At 38.1% G+C, this 19,881-nt stretch overlaps 1 protein-coding gene across 1 annotated transcript in view; it reads left to right on the top strand.

Annotated features, from left to right (window-relative positions):
• The window catches only part of MAST4 (microtubule associated serine/threonine kinase family member 4), a 109,734-nt gene that overhangs the window by 66,313 nt on the left and 23,540 nt on the right, over positions 1-19,881 (top strand). The window contains exons 10-16 of the mRNA XM_075138026.1: positions 2,849-2,916; positions 5,302-5,387; positions 13,026-13,234; positions 13,980-14,118; positions 15,163-15,295; positions 16,016-16,181; positions 19,206-19,307. Of these exons, the coding sequence (XP_074994127.1) occupies positions 2,849-2,916; positions 5,302-5,387; positions 13,026-13,234; positions 13,980-14,118; positions 15,163-15,295; positions 16,016-16,181; positions 19,206-19,307 (903 nt within the window). The remainder of the gene's footprint in view (positions 1-2,848; positions 2,917-5,301; positions 5,388-13,025; positions 13,235-13,979; positions 14,119-15,162; positions 15,296-16,015; positions 16,182-19,205; positions 19,308-19,881) is intronic.

The following is a 19,881-nucleotide window of genomic DNA, read 5'->3' as shown; positions in this document are numbered from 1 at the left end:
CTCTTTCTGGCCACTTGGATAAAAGTGTTCCTTAGCATGAGTCAAGAATCTGACATTAGCTAAGTTTAGTAATATCTTTGAATTTTTTTAAACAAAAAAGGTCTAGAGACAAATGCTGTATGCATTTGTATATATGTCTAGAGACAAATGCTATATACAAATAAGCGATACTATTTTCTCAGACTGAATATTTATTTTATGTAAGTGTACTTCATCTAGGACACATCTTATAATTACATTTCATAAATTGAATATTAATGATTATAACATAAACTTTGAAGCACTCCAGGATAATTTAAATGTGTTTTTTTCTGAGGGAAAAAATGGGCTGTGTAGGTTGTCAGTAAATACTGAGGGGTGTATGATGTATGGATTACTGATCTTTGGCTCAATTCGAGATTTGGGTGATTGAATTATTTTGTGTATCATTTTAAAGGTTAATATGTATGTGGATTTGTGATCAAATAATTCAGGCCATCTGATTTGTATTAATGCTTTCCTACCTCCCTACAAAAAGTGATATCTATAAGCAGTATAATTCACTGTGCAATGACTTCTTAAATGATCTGGTTTTAGTTTTAAATTGGTGCCTCTATATACAAGGACATTTCCTAAGCAAAAATAAAAGAATGGCACTATGGGTTTATGCCCTGGAATTAATCGTTTACAAAGAGAATTATTTGTAAATACTGTATTGATTACTATAAAAAATACTGGGTGAAGATCATCCTCCTGAGAGAGCTTTAAATTCCTCGTATGCAAAAATAGCCAATATTTAAAAATATTTAAATAGCAGAAGAACCAAATCTTTCAAAACAAACAAACAAAATGCACCTCAGTAACACCACTTATCCTGAAACACAGAATTGTATTTTCAACTAAGCTGTTAAATTATGTCTGCAATGTTCATAAATGTTCATGCAAAGGATTTTACTTCCTCTGCAGAGAAAAGCAACTACTTTGGACCTTTCTCTACCTCCTTTGTTTGCTGCCATAGCTGTAGTGTCCTTTCTTTGAGTGAAATGATGCATGCATTACTTGGAGATAATGCTAGATAAATTTATACTGTACTGAAAGCAATACCACAACAGATTCATCACTTAGCAGAGACTGGTGGCTGCATTTCTGAAAAGTTCCCCGGGGAGGAATTTTTCCCCATGGTTTTTAAATTACCATCTTTACCTTTTTGAATCATGAGTCTTCAGAAATGGTTTAAATCAATGAAAGAAAAAGGGCAGATGTTTAATGGTATTTAGATGAGTTTTAAAAATCTCTTCAGGCATTGCAAAATGGTTCCATAGTTCCCTGTTTCGAAAGCTGATTCTTGGTTCCATTCCATTACTATCTACTCCTTGCAAAGAATATGTATTTCTCAGATAATGGTTATTTTGCAAAGTTCTGTTTAAAAATGGCTCATTTTAATTTGCTATTTATGAAAATAATTTCAGTTGAGAAGGCTGTCAAAGTATATTATTCTAGCTTGCTTGGTTCTCACCCGTAAAGGTTTCATCAACACTTCTATTATAAAAACCCCATGTTCACAAAACTCACTTTTGCCAGGGAAATCCAATGCAATTTCAAGTTTGGCCTGTATCATTTTAGCTTAGGGTCTCTTTTTTTTTTTTTTTTTTTTTAAGATTTGTTTGTTCATCTTCAGAATTTTTGGAATGTTTTTAGCCTCTCTAACGCTTTAAAGATGTCTGTTTTTTGAAGTGACATTTTCATTGCTTCTGATTCTTACACTTTACAAACGTTGTGTTTTGGATAGTGATTATAAATGAGAGTTACTCCTTAAATCTTAGGTGTTCCAACAGAAAATTATCTGTGTGGTTAATTTGCTCTTAATGCTTACAGTAAGTCTTGTGCAGAATTTCACTTGTAATTGTCACTTACTATTACAGAAAAATCTGGTTTAGATATTCTATGTGAATATTCAATTATTTTTCATATTCATAAATTCAGTTAACAGTCTTGAGATAAAAATGCACCTCACAAATTTCAGGTGGTCTTATCTCTGATTGCCAGCACATAATTATGATAAAAGCTGCATCTTTGGCTATGTGGAGTATGTAATTAACTATGTATGTGATTAAAGTAATACTAAGCTTCGCTGGTTCTTTTAGCTACCAGCTGTCCTGTTTACCTTTTATTACCCGGATGAATTCTTAGTTACTGGACCCCTGAAGAACAGGATAGGCTTAGGAGCTCTGCAGTGTAGATTGACCCTGGCAGGGACAACCAAGTCAAGTTGCAGACTCCCAAAATCTTAGTTTCCCAGAGAAGTCATCTGAATTAGTGACTCCATAAATGATAAGCTTCTACGACAGTGGCTTTTAGCTTATTCTGTTAGGCATATCAGCATTTCTGTGTAGAAGATGCAAACCATTTGGAGTCCACCTCTGTCTATACTAGAAGCTTTTTGCTCTAACTGTGAAGGAGCCCAACAAGGATGGGGCCTACTATTAACCTCTCAGGGGCTGAGATCCTCAGGAGTTTTAGCAGATTAGTGCTATCTTTCCCTTAATGGTCAAACACACATGGATCTCGGAATGCCCACATCTCAGCAGTGATAGCAGTATCCTCTTCATTGCTTCATGGCTGTTTGAATTCTTCAGTGGAGGATTACATAGGCATTGAATAGCAGGTCTTCATTTTCCGGGTGGGATTTTTTATGTATGGCTGGAGATGCCCTTAAAAGTTATTTGGCAAGTACAGCAAAGGAAACGTGCTGATAGGACAGCATGTTTATTAAGTATTCCAGAAAAGTGTCACTTCTCTGGTTTTCTGTGCTTCATTTAGTTTTGTATTTGCTGTAGTTCAAAATGAAGTTTCTAATCTTTATTTCCAGAAATAGCTCAGCTAGCTAACTGTGACAGTGGGACAGCAGAATCTCTGGAAGTGGATGAATCAGTAAATGTAAGTTTTCCTGTTATGTTGCTGCTTTTGCTGAATCGGAGCAAGGAAAAATAAATGTGTTGTGTTCCCACCGCCCCTGCCTTGTTTTATATACTCCTGGTGTGTGTAAACAGATTGAATAGAACAGTGGTTCATCCTCAGACCACCGCCATGGTGCTCAGCTGACAGAAGGCTCAAAAAGAAATATTAGAACAAAACTTTCTACCTGTTTTCCTAAATGTTGCAATATCTTTAGCTTCCACAAAACTAGTGTTCACCATGTGGCAATTGTTTTACCACTGCTCCATTATTTCTGTTTAATTAATGTATCTATTTTTCTTTTAGAAGGACTTTTCAACTGTTTAATAAAAAATAAAGTATTCTAACCAGATTTTAAAACAGTCCATTTACAGAGGCAGCTAATAATCAAATTGAGAGACTCTGAACAGATCCAATGAAGAGACAAGGAAGAAATGAGCAAGTTAGCAAATAGCCTGGATTCAGAAAGTTAGTTTGCAATCTGGAAGATTGTGCATTGTTCTTCTGAATCTGTGATTGAAACTATTTGTCTACAATAGTGGGTATCTTACAGCAATAATGTCAGATGCTTGTTCAGGTTGGCAAAAGAAAAACAAGTTCGAAGAGTTGGTTGGGCTGAATATTGCTTAAATGGGCTCAGTTTAAATTCTTATTTTTAAAAGTTGATTCTTGTACCTTGGATTTCAGTCAACAGAGTAGATGGCGTTCCAGCTATTTAGTGTCAATTTTCAGTGCAAATGGCTAGAAAAAGCAAGTGCAATTTTGGGGGATGCATGGGTAATCCAGTGGTACTTCCCAGGTATTTACAAACGTTAGTAGAGTTTAAAATACCGGCATGGGCTATCTGGTAAACTGGTTCTGATATGCTACAGAAAAGACATCATGCTCTGGTAGATGTCGTATTATCTTGAGATAATTTCTGATTTTCTGGCAAAATGCCACCTATAAAGGCTTCCGGAGTTGTTACATGAAGGATGTTTCTTATTCTGCTGCTTTCGTTCATCTGCGTTTAAAATACTGTATTAGACCTGAGCGATATTTAGTGGAAGGATACTGACAAATTGGAGAAAAGACAGAAAGAGTAACTAGAAGACTTAAAGGAAGTGCTGAAATGCTTAGGGGATTCTAAGGTGCAAACTGGCTTTGCAATAGCTAAGAAATTGCAATTGTAAAGTTATTTGTGTTGTGCAAATGTTGAAGAAATACAGGAAGGATAATTCAGTGTAAAAAAGGAACTTAAGTAGGAGAGGTGATATGAAATCAGTAAAGAAAAATAGAGGGTGAATGTTTGGAAACATTTTCTCAAACTGTAGCTTGGAATAAACACACATGGGAAGTGACAGGAAGCATAACTTACAAGAAAAGTACAGGACTATTCAAAATCATCATAAATATGCAATTAGGAAGAATCCTGTACTGGCAGGCAAGTGGGCTAAACAATTTAATAAATCGTCTCTCTCTGCTCCTGTGTAGTTCATTATATTAAGATATTCACTAATCTTCTTGCACTGAATTTTCTTTAGCAAGCATTTAATTGAAAATGTTCCAACCAGGTCTGCTTCAACCTTAACTATTACCCAACTGCTGGGGTAGGGATTGTAGAACTTTTTGGAGATTTGGAAAACATCTTGAAAAGGATCTTGAGGGTTTGGAATACTGGAGTTCCATGCCCTTATCATCCCCCCTGCCCCCAATTCTAATTCACACTTATATCTTCAAGATTAATTAAAAATTAAAGCTAGAAAAAAGGTTGTGCAGTACTCGTGACAACTCCATTTTGAAAATGTTCTGGCGTACAAGTAAGTGAAAGTGACCTCTGTAATGGTTGAATTACTGCGTTTTTATCTTCCATATTTTTCTTTTCATTTTTGTGTCTCTTTTCATAGTCTATCCCAAGTTATATCACAGTCTATCCTAACATTAGGTTGAAAAGTTTATTTGATGAATGAGAGGTCATCTACGTTTTGTTACTACCAGGCTGTACTACCAGAGTCACATTTAAATGGGACGGCAATGGCCGACGAGTGCCTGGTGGGATTCACAGAAGTCCATAACTCCAGATAGGAATTGCCAGTAACTACTTTACCAGAAGCCTTCATGCCTGTCTGCTGTAACCTGTGCATGTAGATAAGTGAACAGATAGCTGCAGTGTAACAGATACCTTTTTGATGAAAAAGCAGCTTTGCTTCAGGAGTCCCTGTGGTCCCTGTCTGTGCTAGCTGTGTGGCTAACTGGCCAGAGCTTTTAGATGGTTCAGCAGGGTGTGACAGCCTGATGATAGTTGGTTTTTGTTTGTTTTTTTATTTTTCCTTGATTTTGAAAAAAATGCTGTATTAACTTTGTTCTTTCTCCTCTTTTACTTTGAAGAGCTCTGATACCTCACTGAAGCTGCAGAGGAAACCTCGGGAAAGTGATTTTGAAACAATTAAACTGATTAGTAATGGAGCTTATGGGTGAGTAATGCATGAGTGCAACAGCTCTTTTGCATTTTATTTTTGCTTAACTTCCCATTATTTCTTATTGCAGGGATGTTTATGTGAGGGAGTTTGTTTGCACTGCTGCTTTTTTCATTCTGCTTTCCTGTTTTGTTGCTAATACTTGAAATTCACAGAAAAACTTTTTCGAAAGCCTGCTAGGCAATAATGAATTACTGTGTGCTGCAGTAAATTAAAATACTGAATATTACATCACAAAGATTTTTTCAGAAGTAGGTATCATGTAATGCCAAAGATGAAATCTGAATAAATCAAAAGGCAGATTTAAAGCCACCTTTGTAACACTAGAAACAGCCTGTGTTTATGCAGATGTGAAACAGAATAAAACTGTATCTGTAGGGAGACAGATTGTTAAAAGTGAGTGCTGATTTGACCTAAAAATATTGGTGAAGTAGAAACAAATTGCCTTAAGTAGGGCAGCACTGTTTTGTTGCTTCTATTCTATCCTCAAATTTTAACCAGTTAGCTTTTAAGGAATTGCTGTTACTTGGTTAGTTTCTGGGTACTTGGAAAGTGCACAGCTTACTGCCCAGTGGTATGTGAGTCATCTGGAGATATCCTAGAAGACCAAGAGAAAATTACGTTAGCCTGGGCCTTAAATGAACACGAAATATTTTTGGAAGTACCCATGCAGATATTGGGTCTATCAGCAGACAGAAGTCTCTATTCAGCCACCTTTTCTGGTCAGATACTTATCTATTAGACCCTTGATTGGCTCCTTCTCTGCACTGAAGTGTATCAGGACAGGAACTGGTGGTCTCTGTAACCTGCAGGACCAGGAGGGATGTATTGGTTCAAAAAAGAGGGGTTTCCATCTAGAGGTGAGGAGCCCGTTGCCAAATGAGACCATGTCACAGCCCGGCAGTGGAGAGGACTGTGCTGCTCTCCAGCCCAGACCCCATTAGACTGGCTCTTCTCTTTGCTGCCGCTGCTTGAGGTAGGAAGCATCAGCGACCTGATGGGACTGAGCACTCTTTGAAGAGACCTTGGACATAGAGGAGAAAGCACCTGCAATCTAGCCACTGGAGTTTTGCATGCCATTTTAATGGCCTGAAGCTGCTTGGCACAGCCAATGATACTCTCTGATGATATTCAGTTAAAGGTGACCCTGAGCTCTGCGACAGGAGGCGTTTAGTACTGCCTAGTACTGTTGGTCATGACAGCTTGTGTGGAGGCTATTACTTTTGTCCAGACTTGCTTACATAGCTCAGCAAAAAGCCTGAAGGAAATAGCATACTTTGCATTAAAGTTATGTAAATATCCAAATACAACTTCTCACTAGTCAACCTCTGCACAGTTCATTTTCTCAGAATTTCTCCGTAGGCAAACTCATTACTTACCGTATGCCAGTTTCTCCCAATTACCCCAGGACTTCAAAAGCCTTTCTTCCAGCAGTTAGCAGTAGCTGCTGCTCCCCGCCCTGGCTGCATCCCTTTCTCCTTCCCTTGGCAGACGCTTAGTGCTCTCCATTCCTCCTTTCATCTCCTACCCAATTTCCTCTTTGTCTTATTGGAGGAGGATAAGAAGAACCATGTGGGGTGGGTCCCCGTTAGCGAAAAGGGTGTCTGAGTCACTAGACCTGCCCAGCTTCCCAGCAGTTTTAGGAGGCTCAGGGATGGGGAGAGGAGGGAATAGCTGCAGAAGGGCATGCTGCAACCAGCAGTGCGAGGCTGGCTGCCTGAAGTCAGAGGTTCGGTAGACCTGTGGCTCTTGCTCCATATTTGTAATATTGTAATATTTTATTTATTTTGAGGCTAATGGAGGGTTTAATTCTGAACAAATTCTAAAAAAACCCATACATTCTGCTTGCTTTGATTTTGCTGTGGTGGTTTTGCCTTCATTAGTGAAATGGAAAGCTTTGACTGCTTGACAGGGTAATTGTTGGTCTTGGCATGCTGTAGCAGAGATTTGTCAAATATGTTAAACTTGATGAGTTTAAATATAAACTATTGCTTTTGTGAAGGTTTGAGTAAATATCTTAGCAGTTCTCTGGTTTTAATTGATTGGGTAAACTCATTTGTAGTGCAGTTAAATGACTGTATAGTAGATGAGGTGTTTCAGGCTTTTGGGAATGGCTAGGAATATACAAGAAGTTAAACAAGCTGTGAATCAGTAAACATGTAGGATGCTGGCCAAGACCTTAATGGTTTCACAAGCTGTCTATCTGACTTTTTTCAGCCAGCCAAAACTTTTCATACTTCCCAAATTTTAAACTTCTACTGCGATCACAGCAACTTTTTTTCCATATTCCAGCTTGCAAGAGGTAGCAGGTCATAGTAGTCCATCTCTTCAAGGTGGCATGAGCCTGGTTTCCTGAACCAGCTCAACCAAATAAAGGTTACATTTGATTTCAGGCAATTGAGTGATGTTAGTTCAGTTGCTCTTCGCTAACGTGTAACTGTATCTGCTTAAAGCAAATTCATGATACCAGTTTTGCACCTGCCTGGAATGCTTTTACTTCTACAGAGATGTCAGTGTCGATAATGTACATGACATACTGGCTAATGGTGGTGTTTGATAAATTTAAAAATTCAGGCAGTGTTGGATTGAGCTGCTGCTGCCCCTAACCTGTGAGTACTCATTCCTGTCCCTTCTCCACTTGGTTGACAGTACTTGCCCATGCGTAGTTGCCTGGCTGCAGAATAACACCCCTTCAATCAGGTTAATTCATCATCAGCCTGGCAGCCACTGGTTCAGAAGTGGAAGGGGATAGGGGGAAGTGTGACTTTGTGGGTTCGCTTAAGTAGCAGCACCTCTGAATGGACTACAGGTCTAATAAGCTGCATTCCTTTCCTTCTTTTCTGTTTACCCCTGTGGGTGACTGGTCTCTGCAGAGTAAGAGGCTTTGATTGCTAGAAGCCCATAGCTTTAAAGAGCAGTTTAGAAAGCAGAAGCTGTCAATTTCTATGATAGGGATCTTACATTCATCATTTGTTGTGGACTTACTCAAAATGATGAACTCTGAACTCAGGCACTTCATTGCCCTCGAGTGAGCCTCCCTTCCCAGTACGGCACAGGCCAAGTGCCTTATCTTTCTTATATATGTGAGGATCTAATATTGGCAGCTAATGCAATCCTTTCAATAGTAGAGAAAGATAGTTACTATGTTGAAGATCTTGAATTCTGTCCTTCCTGAATGTGCAGTATGCCACAAACTGGTGAGGAGCTCAATTTCTCAAGTGTTTCTTTTGCAAATACAGAACAGTTTACCCATAGGGACAAGAGCTTCATCATTTTGCATCTGTGTTTACTAGCTGCCATCTGCTTTTAGATGTGGAGAGGTGGTTTTATTAGTGAAAATTTGTGACATTGGAACAACTAGGGCTACTACCAGTTATAAGAGAAGGATCACGGCCATCGTGTTCTCTTCTTCAGATGGCCAGCTTCTCATTTGCTTCTAGGCAGACTAGGATAAGTCTGAAATATTGCTGAGAGGAGGCTGTGTGTTTTGTCCTGGGGCTAGGAAGACCCACACCGTACTGGATGTCCATGTTAAGAGTTCTGCAGTGCTTTAGGCAGCATTTTCCCCTGCCCCCAAATAAATCTGATCTGGGCACGGGCATCGCCTAGCTAGGACATGATGCAGTGCTGCTTGTAAATTCTGATCTTAAATAACTATCTGTAAACTTACCATATTGCCATAACGTGAATCACAGCCTCACAAGTGGCTCCTCTTTACTGGAGGCAACATCAGACATAATTCCAGGGTAGTAGAGAATTTAGCAGTGTCTTCTCAGGAAATTGCTTGTGAAAATGAAACATAGTTCCTGGTGAGCAGCAAGTACAGTACCTATGTTTGCTCAAGGAGTTCAAGGTCCTTTGACAAATTAGAGAATTGGGTCAAAGCAAGCAACACAGCTACATTAGCCTCAAGCACTGAATGCAGACTAGATTGTAAAATGGCTGAAGAGCTGTAAACTAGGCCTGAAGCCTGTAAGTAATTTAGAGAAAAAACAGGCATCTTGATTGTAAGACTGGAGGGATAGATTGTGTAATATTTCAGTTGGAGCAATTCAGGAACCCAGTTAAATGTTTTAGCATTTTTTGGTCATCTTAACACATGTGCACAGTGTTTTATATTTGTGCCTAGCTAAACGTGTATTAGAGATAGTTTTTCAAGCTGAGATTTATGTTGGAATTGGAATAACGTAATGTTTGGAAAATGCCAAAGTTTATGAATTTTCTTATTTCTCTTGACAAGTAAACTTCTCTTGCCATGTTAAAATACAGCATCAATAAAATGCAGAACACTTGTGTACCTGTTGAGATCCATACAGTGAAATCAGAGGATGTTTTGGAAATCTCTTGTCGCCATGTTATGAAAACAGAAAGGGGGGAGGTGGGAAAGCAAATCCTTCATTTGAAACCATAAGACGTTGCAATAATGCCACTCTGTGGCTGTGCAGGCAGACAGGGCATACCACTGTCATTGAATGGATTGACAGGGTAATTGGATGGTCTGGATGTTCTTAATACATTGCTTTTGTTAAAGGAATCCTCAAATTTACAATTGTCTTTATAACATACTGAAAATCACGAGCAGCATTTAATGATCAAGTCCAAGAAACCAGGAGTGAGGTATTGTGCTCTTAAAAGCACATACAAAACAAAGATAAACTTCTGTCTAGTGCTCCAGCTCTAGCATTCTGAAAAACAAAGAACAGAGACAGATGTGGAAAAGCGGGCCTGTGGGGAGGAAAAAACAAGGTGGAAGTTCAGTGCCAGGATTAGGAGAATGTAGCAAGATGACAGCTTCAAAAGGAGTGAACGGAAACGAGAAGGCCATCACAATCTACACAATAAGTTGTTATACAATAACAGAAGCATACTTCAAGGGTGGCAAATCAGGGTTCAAAATTACCCAAGAAAAAGTTGTTATGTACTAGAACTCACTGTGGCTGTTCCCATCATTTTACCTCAAAGTTCGCAGTCGTGTCTCAGCAGATGTGTGCTTTACTCCAAGCTTTCCATTTAGATTAAGTTGAAGCCCCACTTATGTGCAGAAACGTGGAAGATTTCCTGTTTCTTTTTTTTTTTTTTTTTAAATGTCCAGGCAATGTGTACATCTTCATTTTCCTGTTTCTCTTTGGCAAGATTCCATTTTCTATTTATCGTTTTACTGACATTTCAGTAAATTGTAATACGCTCTTTTGACCTGTGGGAGCTGAGAACACTGGTGTCACAGGCAGTCCCAGGCACAGTTGTTTCATGGTGCTTAGTTTTGTGTACCGGTAGGCTGAGGAAATCGCATTACTACTGTGAACTGGGAACGTCCTGGAGGAAGAAAGGAGGTCTTCTGCGGGAATAACATGCTGCTGGCTAGGGCAGAGTTTTCTTTGTAAAGCATAAACGCTGTTTGCTGGGGTTGCTGTGATCGGAGGATGTGAATAATTTTTGTATGTTGAAGATGATTTAAAAACACTTTATATAGCATAAACAGTGTGTGCATGTGTAAATGAGAGAGAGACAATTGTTTTGCAGTTGTCTCGTGAGTCTGGTACACTTGAACTAAATGGTTTTTTTTCTGAGGAATTGTAGATAACTGAATCCTAGTGGAAAGTTATATGATTACCTGCCTGTGACTGTGAGACTGGAGAATGCAATTTAGAGAGCTGGGGAAACATACCCAGCATGTCCGAAATATTTACTGGACTAAGTAGTCCTTAGAACTTACTGGTTCTTCATCGTTAAATATGGTAGTAATGACCCTACAGATCCACATGATCCGCAGAGGGTATTTATGAAGATGCTGTAACAATATGCTGTGGTTAATATCTGTTTGTCAAGAGTTCATCTTGGCACACTATCCAAATTAAAGCTCTGAGAAAAATCTGCATGCTGAGTCCTCAGGCAGTCCTCAGTTCATTCATATAACTTTATATTTTTTGAAGGATTGCGGCTTCAGGCACCTGAAGGGCTCATTTTTTGACGTGCCAGGAGTGCACAAGGGGACTGAAATAGGGAAAAGAAAAGATGACATGACAGGAGATTAAGCAGCTAAGACTGACTGACAAGAGATAGCAACAAAGAGAGAGGAAAACCAGACTATAAGGGAAAGAAAAGCAAAGGAAAAGAGTTGTAATGAAGGGGTGGAGAGAGAAGTGAGTATGAGAGAAACAGTAAAGGAAGACAAAAGGCGTGAAGCCAGCAGGGAGGAGTACTGGAGCTGAATAACTCCATCTTTATTCCAGGTTGGGAGGGGCGGAAGGGAGTGAGACTTAGTAGGAGGCACGAAGGGTGGGGTTTGTCTTGGGTTTTGCCCAGGTGGTTTTCCCCTGCTTTCATAATGGTGTAATGTCTTTTACCTGCCCTATGCTCAGACAAGAACAAGGGATTAATGAACGCTTTTGGAATCAGTAAGAGAAACTTTCTTGTCTAGCAAAAGTGTCCCTCCACAAAGGAAAGCAGAAACACATTGATTTTTTCAGTGCCTGTTACTTTGGTAGCTGTGGGAAGATCTTCATAGAAATAGTAAGGCAAAAATTGCTTTTAGTGTTTAAATAAATAATTGTATGCTGATAATTGGACCTCATGGGGACAACAAATTGGATTTTAAAACTACATAATTGAGTCCCATTTCTTTCCCTCTCTATTTTCTCCTTTTAGTCCTTTCTTTCCATAAACACTCACTACTGTGGTAATTATATACTGGAGATGCTATAAGCATTAAATGCTACAAAGTAGATTTCAAGCAAGGCAAACATTTTCAGAATTTGCCTCAAGGGATTTTGAGAAATGCAGCAGTAATGTCCTGTGTCAGTGTTTCACGGCAGGGTGATTCCTTCTGAGCCTTGAAAGAAGGAAGGCTTGTCCATGTGAGGTTTTCTTTCACTTTGCTTCCCTCACTGCCTTGACCTCATCTAACCAAGCTTACAGGAAACTTTGTACCCAGTACCCCAGTGGAAGTTCTGCATGTCAAGATACATCTTAATCCCACATTACCATGCGGTAACGCAGTGATCTTTATTTCGGATTACCTACTAGTGACCTACCCCTGATATGGATCAATGCTGATGTCAGGGACTGAACAAGAACAGAAAATTTTGCACCTGGCAATGAGGGAGCCACCCCATCGAGCAATGTCTGAGTGAAACCTGTGACATGTTTTAAAATCCCCTGGACAAGAGTCTGAGTCATAATTATCTGACAGCACACTTCTACAGAATAAACATTTGTTGGGATGATTTAGAACACTGTGCCATAACTGGGTTTTGTATATAATCCTTTGTTGATGGAAACGCCCAAAATGTGCCTGAGCTGAGAGCATTTGCTGTATCTGTTGAGGGGGCATTTGCTATATCTGTTGTTTGCTTTGTGGGGGGTGGGAGGGGGTGGGAGTTGTTTGTTTTTAGTTTGTGTACTAATTTGTGTTAACTGAAACTCATCCTGGTTATGAAATAAAATGAGTTTGTAGCCACCCTCTAATGTGAAAGGCAGGTCAACTACATTAAATTAAAACCAAGTCTTTTATATAATACATACACAGTTTTTCAAAAATATATTTATTTATTTATTTGTTAAAAAAAAAGTATTTTAAGAATAATTTTTAATAGTTATTCAGACTTTTTTCTTTTTCTCTTCCATTTGAACTTCCAGTGCGGTTTATTTTGTGAGGCACAAAGAAACCAGGCAAAGATTTGCCATGAAGAAAATTAATAAGCAGAATCTCATCCTCCGAAACCAGATCCAACAGGCCTTTGTTGAGCGTGATATTCTGACATTTGCAGAAAATCCGTTTGTTGTCAGCATGTATTGCTCCTTTGAAACAAGACGTCATTTATGCATGGTCATGGAATATGTAGAAGGTAAAAATGTTTGTTCTGTCTTACAGAGGAGAAGAGAGTTTTCTTACACCAAGAAAGAAAAATAACCCCTAAGGTACTTGCATTAGAAAGGCCTCCTGTGTGTCCTCTGTACTCTGGCAATACAGGTTTAGGATCTAAATCCAACAAAAAGGTGGCTTTTTCCCCAGTCATTATCTCCCAGTGAGAGCTTGTAAAACACTTGTGTTCCAGCTAAAATGGGAAATAACTGCTCTTTGAATAAGTTCCTCATAGACTCTAATCATAAGTGTCCTAGCATTCAAAGTTCATGTCGAAATGCTGTTTGCTTTTCTGGAGTTCAAATTTTCATTAGCATATGTTGGGGTGTTTGTAATAGTTACTTTTACGAAGAAAGAAGAAAGAGGAAGCAATTTGAAAAGGTGCTGATGTTGAAGGAGAACAGTGGACAGAGGCAGTGTAAGATGAGATACCCAGGCTATGGTTGTGTGGGTTTCCCCCCCCCATACGCCTCCCTTTTTTTTTTTTTTTTAAAAGTAGCAGCACAGACTTCATTGGTTTCCAGCTGAACCCTTGTACTGCTTGCTCCCAGCTTCACACTGTGTTTCCAGTACAGTAGTTGCTGTGGTTACATGTTCAATTGAATCATCTGACTGGAAAATAAACATTTATGACTACCGTTTGTGTCTCTTTCTGCAGCATATATGCATTATACTGACACATCTCAGAATTTATAGCGTCATCTGGAACATTTGTCCTGTTTCCACAGGTGGAGACTGTGCTACTTTGATGAAGAATATGGGTCCCTTACCTGTAGACATGGCAAGGATGTACTTTGCAGAGACTGTTCTGGCCTTGGAATACCTTCATAATTATGGCATTGTACACAGGGATTTGAAACCAGACAAGTATGTATATAGAATATAACCAAAAGAGAACTTCGAAATGGTTAGATAAAACATGAAAGGTGTAAACTTGCTTTGAATGTTTTTGAAATTTTTTTTTATTGTGAATGTTACGTAGATTCACAATTTCTGCACAATATTTGAATTATCATTACCTGTAGTTACAGAAAATGCGTTTTTTCCAAAAGAGCTCTTTAAAATTTTCTATCTTGTGATAGAAGATGGAAGAGGCTATTGGAGTAGCTAAAAAAAAAACGTACTTGCTCTTCTGGCTGAAATGGAGGGAAATGCATTTTGGTCCTTAAGGAAAAGATCTTTCAAAGTATGCTTGAAACACTGTTTAATACAAAGTATCATCAACTTGCATATATAGTGAAGACAAGATTGACCAGATTGGGAAATCTTTCCTGTTGCATGTTTTTTGGGTTTTTTTTTCAATATTTAGAAATACAGTATTGCTCCTGCACGTGTAAATGACATTACAGCAAATAGCTGCAGTAAAAAGTATGGCTGTTGCAGCTCCATTAATCTTCTTTCTGTTTCACAGTTAAAAAAAAAAAAAAAAAGAATTGGAGTCATGTTGAGTGATAATACCTTCATAGCATGATACCTCAAGCCAGTGTAGTAATAGTTACTGACTAAGTTAATGCCTGAGTTTTTTTCAAATAAGTGACCCAGCTGTTACAGACAGAAAATGCTCACCTCACTTCAAAACCAACATTTATCCTATTCTAGGTCTTTCAGATGATGATTGTTTCTTTTTCTTCAAAGCATCTAGCATTCAACTGTCAACACTTGTGTGTTTCTATAAGATGTTGTGCAATTGCATATAAAAAGTTTGTTTACATCTGATAATAACAGTAACAAATGTAAGACTCTCAGATTTTTAACCTGTTTATTTTGTACCTGGTTAAATTACTTTTTAAGCTGTCTTTATATTTTTGCAGTGCTAATGAAACATTTTCCTCCAAGTATAATAATAATAATAATGATAAGCGCATAATGTTGGATTATATCACAGTAACTTTAGATCATTCTAATTTTCAGTTTATTGGTAACATCCATGGGCCATATAAAGCTTACAGACTTTGGCCTGTCAAAGGTGGGGCTAATGAGTTTGACTACCAATCTGTATGAGGGTCACATTGAGAAGGATGCCAGAGAATTCCTTGACAAACAAGTAAGACACAGCCTTTTTCATTTCTACATTGAGTGTTCAAATGAAGTGATGTTTTGCCAGCAGAATGTACCATAATACTGTATAAACTGTTGTTATTTCTGCATTGGTGTTCCAATTGTGTATGTCAGTTACTTTTACTGATGCCCTGCAGATTATTCTAGGTTTTTTTCTTTCCACATTAGGATCTATTAGTAAGATGAACAACCTAATTGTGTGCAAGTGAATTTGTGAGAGACACAAATGGAAAACTGTTTTTGTAAGGAATTCAGAAGTCTCAGCAGAGTACTTGTGGAGCTCATGATGCATTGTACAACCAAGGGTGCTAAAATCCTTGCTATGGCCCATTTCCCTTTAAGCATGCCTCATTACCATTGCTCACAATCTGTTCACTGTAAAAGTTACTTAAGATAAAACCATCACAACTTCTATATAAAGATAAGGATATGTTTAACTTAAATAAAATAGTTGCCGTGATGGACTCCCACATACGAAATGCAAACTGTCCTTTGCATGACAGATACGTGAATGTTGATTATGATGACTGTAAATGTAGCTAGGTCATTCTATAAACATTAGCTGTTATGCTAAATCAGCAGACTGAAACCTACTGAATTCCATTTTTCCATGTTTCCATATTATTTTACGTTTCAGGAATTATAAATGATGTGATGTAGTTCAATCAGACTGGTTTTACCATCATGCTTATTTTCTTTCTTTTAGGTCTGTGGTACTCCTGAATACATAGCTCCTGAAGTGATACTGAGACAGGGTTATGGAAAACCAGTGGACTGGTGGGCTATGGGAATTATCCTTTACGAATTTCTTGTTGGATGTGTGCCGTTCTTTGGAGATACACCAGAAGAGCTGTTTGGACAAGTAATCAGTGGTGAGGATTATCATTAAAAAAACATTTCTTAGCTTGCTGTGAAACATTTCAATTTCTGTTAATAGTAAAGATATTTACAACTTCACCTGATAGGCTAGGTTTTCAAGCTAGTTTTGCTCAAAACCCCACCATTATTGTAATGTTGTAATATACAATTTGCTGTCAAAGCAATAAGAATAAATTTGGATTAAAAGCTGAACTTACTGTATTTTGTTGCTAAGTACAGAAAATGCAGTAATGTAGAGTACAATGGTTAAGCTGTGCTGTTTGAAAAAGAAAAGCAGTATTAGTAGAAAAGTAGTGCCACTATGGAACAGTGATTTCAGTCTTTAGTAAAGAAATTATACTAGAGAAGAATAAAATAAATTTGCATAAATGGGAAAATGCCTCATGGCACAATGAAGAAATTAACAAAGACGTAATAAAACCCTAAAACAAATGTCTCCCGAATAATAAATAATGAGAAAGAGAAGGAAACAAATTCAATTCACAGATTGTTAATGATTTCATTGGTGATTGTTGTAATGTAATGTTATTTCTGTAGCAGCTGTTCTTCTTCCATTTAAAATTCAATAACCTTTTAGTTCTTAACCTGCAAGCTGACCCTAAGTATTGTTATGTGGCTTGTGGCAAAACTGAATGATAATTAAACAGAATTGTTTACTACCCTACCTGCTGTTTCCATAAATTTCCCAGATGCATAGATGTAGAGAGCCTCTATTTATGCCAAAAGTTTAACAGAATGGCACCTCTGTTACCTCTGAGTATTTCCCAGTCTGTTTTATGGTCTGCATAAAAGGTCCAGTAGCTAAGACAAAAAAAAAAAAAACAACACCAAAAACAAAACCAAGCATACAAAAAACCCAACAGAAACAAAACTAACCACACCTCTGGTTCCTTACTCTCTGAGAATGCAACAAATCCCTTTTTGTACTTCAGGAGACACTCTGTCATATCTTGCTTTTCTCCATCTCTGAAGTTGAAAGCCAGACTTGTTTGTAAACTGTAATGAAATGGATTTGTGAGTTGCCTCTAATATATGACCTCTTTATACAATATCCTAGCTGTTCATGTTTTTATAACCGTGTTGTTTTCTGATGTGATATGCCGAGGCCTGAGTGGCAAAGAGAATCAACTGTTTAATTAACACAAGCAGCAAATGCTGGCTTTGTTGTGGATGCCTCACAGCTGTGATGCGTATTCAGGCTTTATTTTCCAAAACAGATTTAAGCTACAGTGGAAGCTGTAAGCAGACAAACATGGAAATAACTCATATTTTTATTGCATTTCCAGGCACATGCACATGTGTTTTTATCTTTATGCTCTCTGACTGGGAGAAGGGGAGGGAATAGTCAAAAATGAATGACAAAATTTGCACTTTAGACTTTATTTTGCATGTGGCATTAATTTTACATTTTGTAAAACAAATTGTCATGTGTTACAATCTAGCTGAGACTTAGGTAAATAACTTTATCTGTTTGAATGTGTCCATTTATCTTCCAGAAATTATTGGTAGAAGTGTATGTTTGTAAACCTGATCTATTCCCACTCACTCTCCAAGACTGTTGGTCAGCTTAATTTCTTGTTTTGATGTTGACTTGTCAGTTTCTTCTCTTCTATTTTAAATACTCTTACTTACTGAAATCGTTCTTATTGTCAGTATCTGCAGGAGAACTCTTTTGTTGGATAAGCATCCTGTGCTAAAATATATGGTCCCCTTGTATTCAACTGTAAAAGCCATGTTAAAGAGCCCAAACTGTAGCCTAGACTTTTATTCCAGTTTCTGTGGGTGAAATCTATGTTCTACTTGAAAATCTACTTTAAAATCTTGCCCCCTCATTTTAGCTCGCTCCTTCTTCATTGTAGGTTGCCTTTCCTGCCCCCAAGTTGTATGAGTACAACTGTGGGAGGCCTCACTGTAAACTTAGATGCCTAAAATGATCAGGGTTAAAAATAATGCTCCAGAAACAGGTTACATTTCATGCCTGTTTATTTCAGTACCTTTCCTTGTCCTCTGAAATACAAAGATTAAACTTGTGTGTAGCTTCTGATGATTATTTCTCCAATGATGATAATTTTGAAGGAAAAGTCTAGGTCATATAATGACAACAAAATTCTTAACAGCCTTCTGTATTTCCTGAGCTCCTAGCATTCTGTTTCTCTGATGCCCAAATCCTTGCAGCTCCCAAGAAACTTCTGCAGAGTTTTGTCTAAACCTGCAATACATTACATTTGTGGAGGCAGCTTCTGCTAAAAATCAGACAAAACTTGCTTTGTGGGCTGTTACAAAGTTCATGTTCCTATTGAAACTGGCACAATTTTCCATTGCTTAATTTAAATGGAAGTTTGGTGGAATTTTTATTCAGCCTTACCTGAATACTGCAGGGTTTAATATCTTGATTGCATAATTTAGGTCCAGCTTGCTATGAAGTGCAAAAGTCTTAGTAGTATAAGAGTCAGTAGGGTGAGATGATTTTCCTCTGAAGCATGAGATACTTGGAAAAAAGCTCCATTGGCATGTATCTCTCCAGAGCAGAGTCCGATACCTCGGCCCTTAGTCATGGGAGTAATGACTTCACTGAGTCTGTTAGCATTAGAGAGGAATTACGGATGTCAGCAGTGACTGCTGGGTCAGGTCAGCTGTGTCCATCTTAACAGCAGTTTCCATGGAACAGAACTAAAATTTAAACCATGATTTTGGAGGGACGGGGAGAAGGGACAGCATACAAGTTGTGCTAATATTTTGCAATAGTTTTCCATGAGCCAAGCATTCCTGCATTCTGTTGTTAAACACTGTTTGGGTTAAAGGATACTTCCAAGGAAAACGGGAACATAACAATGTGTTTATGGAATCTGTATAGAGAGTACAAAAATCGGCAGTAATTGATATGCAATAGAGAGCAACCTGAAAAAGTTGCCTTAACTCTGACTGTACTGCTAGCTCACTATGAGAGCTTTCACACAGTTTCTGCTGAATGTTGGGATCAGACTTCAGTAATAACAAACAACTTTCTGTTTTGCTAGATGAAATCAATTGGCCTGAAAAGGATGAAGCACCACCTCCAGATGCCCAGGATCTGATTACCCTGCTGCTCAGGCAGAATCCTTTGGAAAGACTGGGAACAGGTTAGGAGGCACTATTTTCAGTTGTTAGTGTGCTAGAAATAGCTTCTATATTCAGCATTGGGAGCTTTTGTTCACCTATTTGTTTTGACCGGGAAACATCTGTCAGGGCAAATAGCATGACAACATGCCATTATAGCAGAGGGTATTTTATAGATTCAGACCAATAATACAAGCTTAACAAGAAGATGACTGTCCTTTTTTTGGAGTTTACATGTGGTCATTCACATTTACTCTTTGCTTAATTCGATAAATAAAAGAGAAATTTCTCAAGGACCCAGTTAGCCATTGGATGGGATTCCTTCATGAATACAGTATTAAATAACTAAATAACGTGAATACAGTATTAAATAACTAAACACAGAAATAGAGAAGGGGAATCAACTGATGCTTCTTTTTTCAGAAGTATCTTAGCCTGGCAAATTAGTTCCTCCAGGCTTTAGGTAGGTGATGAGTACTGGAACTAATTATTCAGAAATGACTGTCTGAGGTTGTGTTGGGAAAGGTCTTGTCATTCTCATTCAGCAAGCACTACTGCCTTGCATGAAAAAGAATAAAACCAAAAGTGTGAATGTTA

The sequence above is a fragment of the Calonectris borealis genome, chromosome Z (assembly GCF_964195595.1).
Source record: "Calonectris borealis chromosome Z, bCalBor7.hap1.2, whole genome shotgun sequence".
NCBI classification, from domain to species: domain Eukaryota; kingdom Metazoa; phylum Chordata; class Aves; order Procellariiformes; family Procellariidae; genus Calonectris; species Calonectris borealis.
This window is presented reverse-complemented; position numbering and strand designations above follow the sequence as displayed.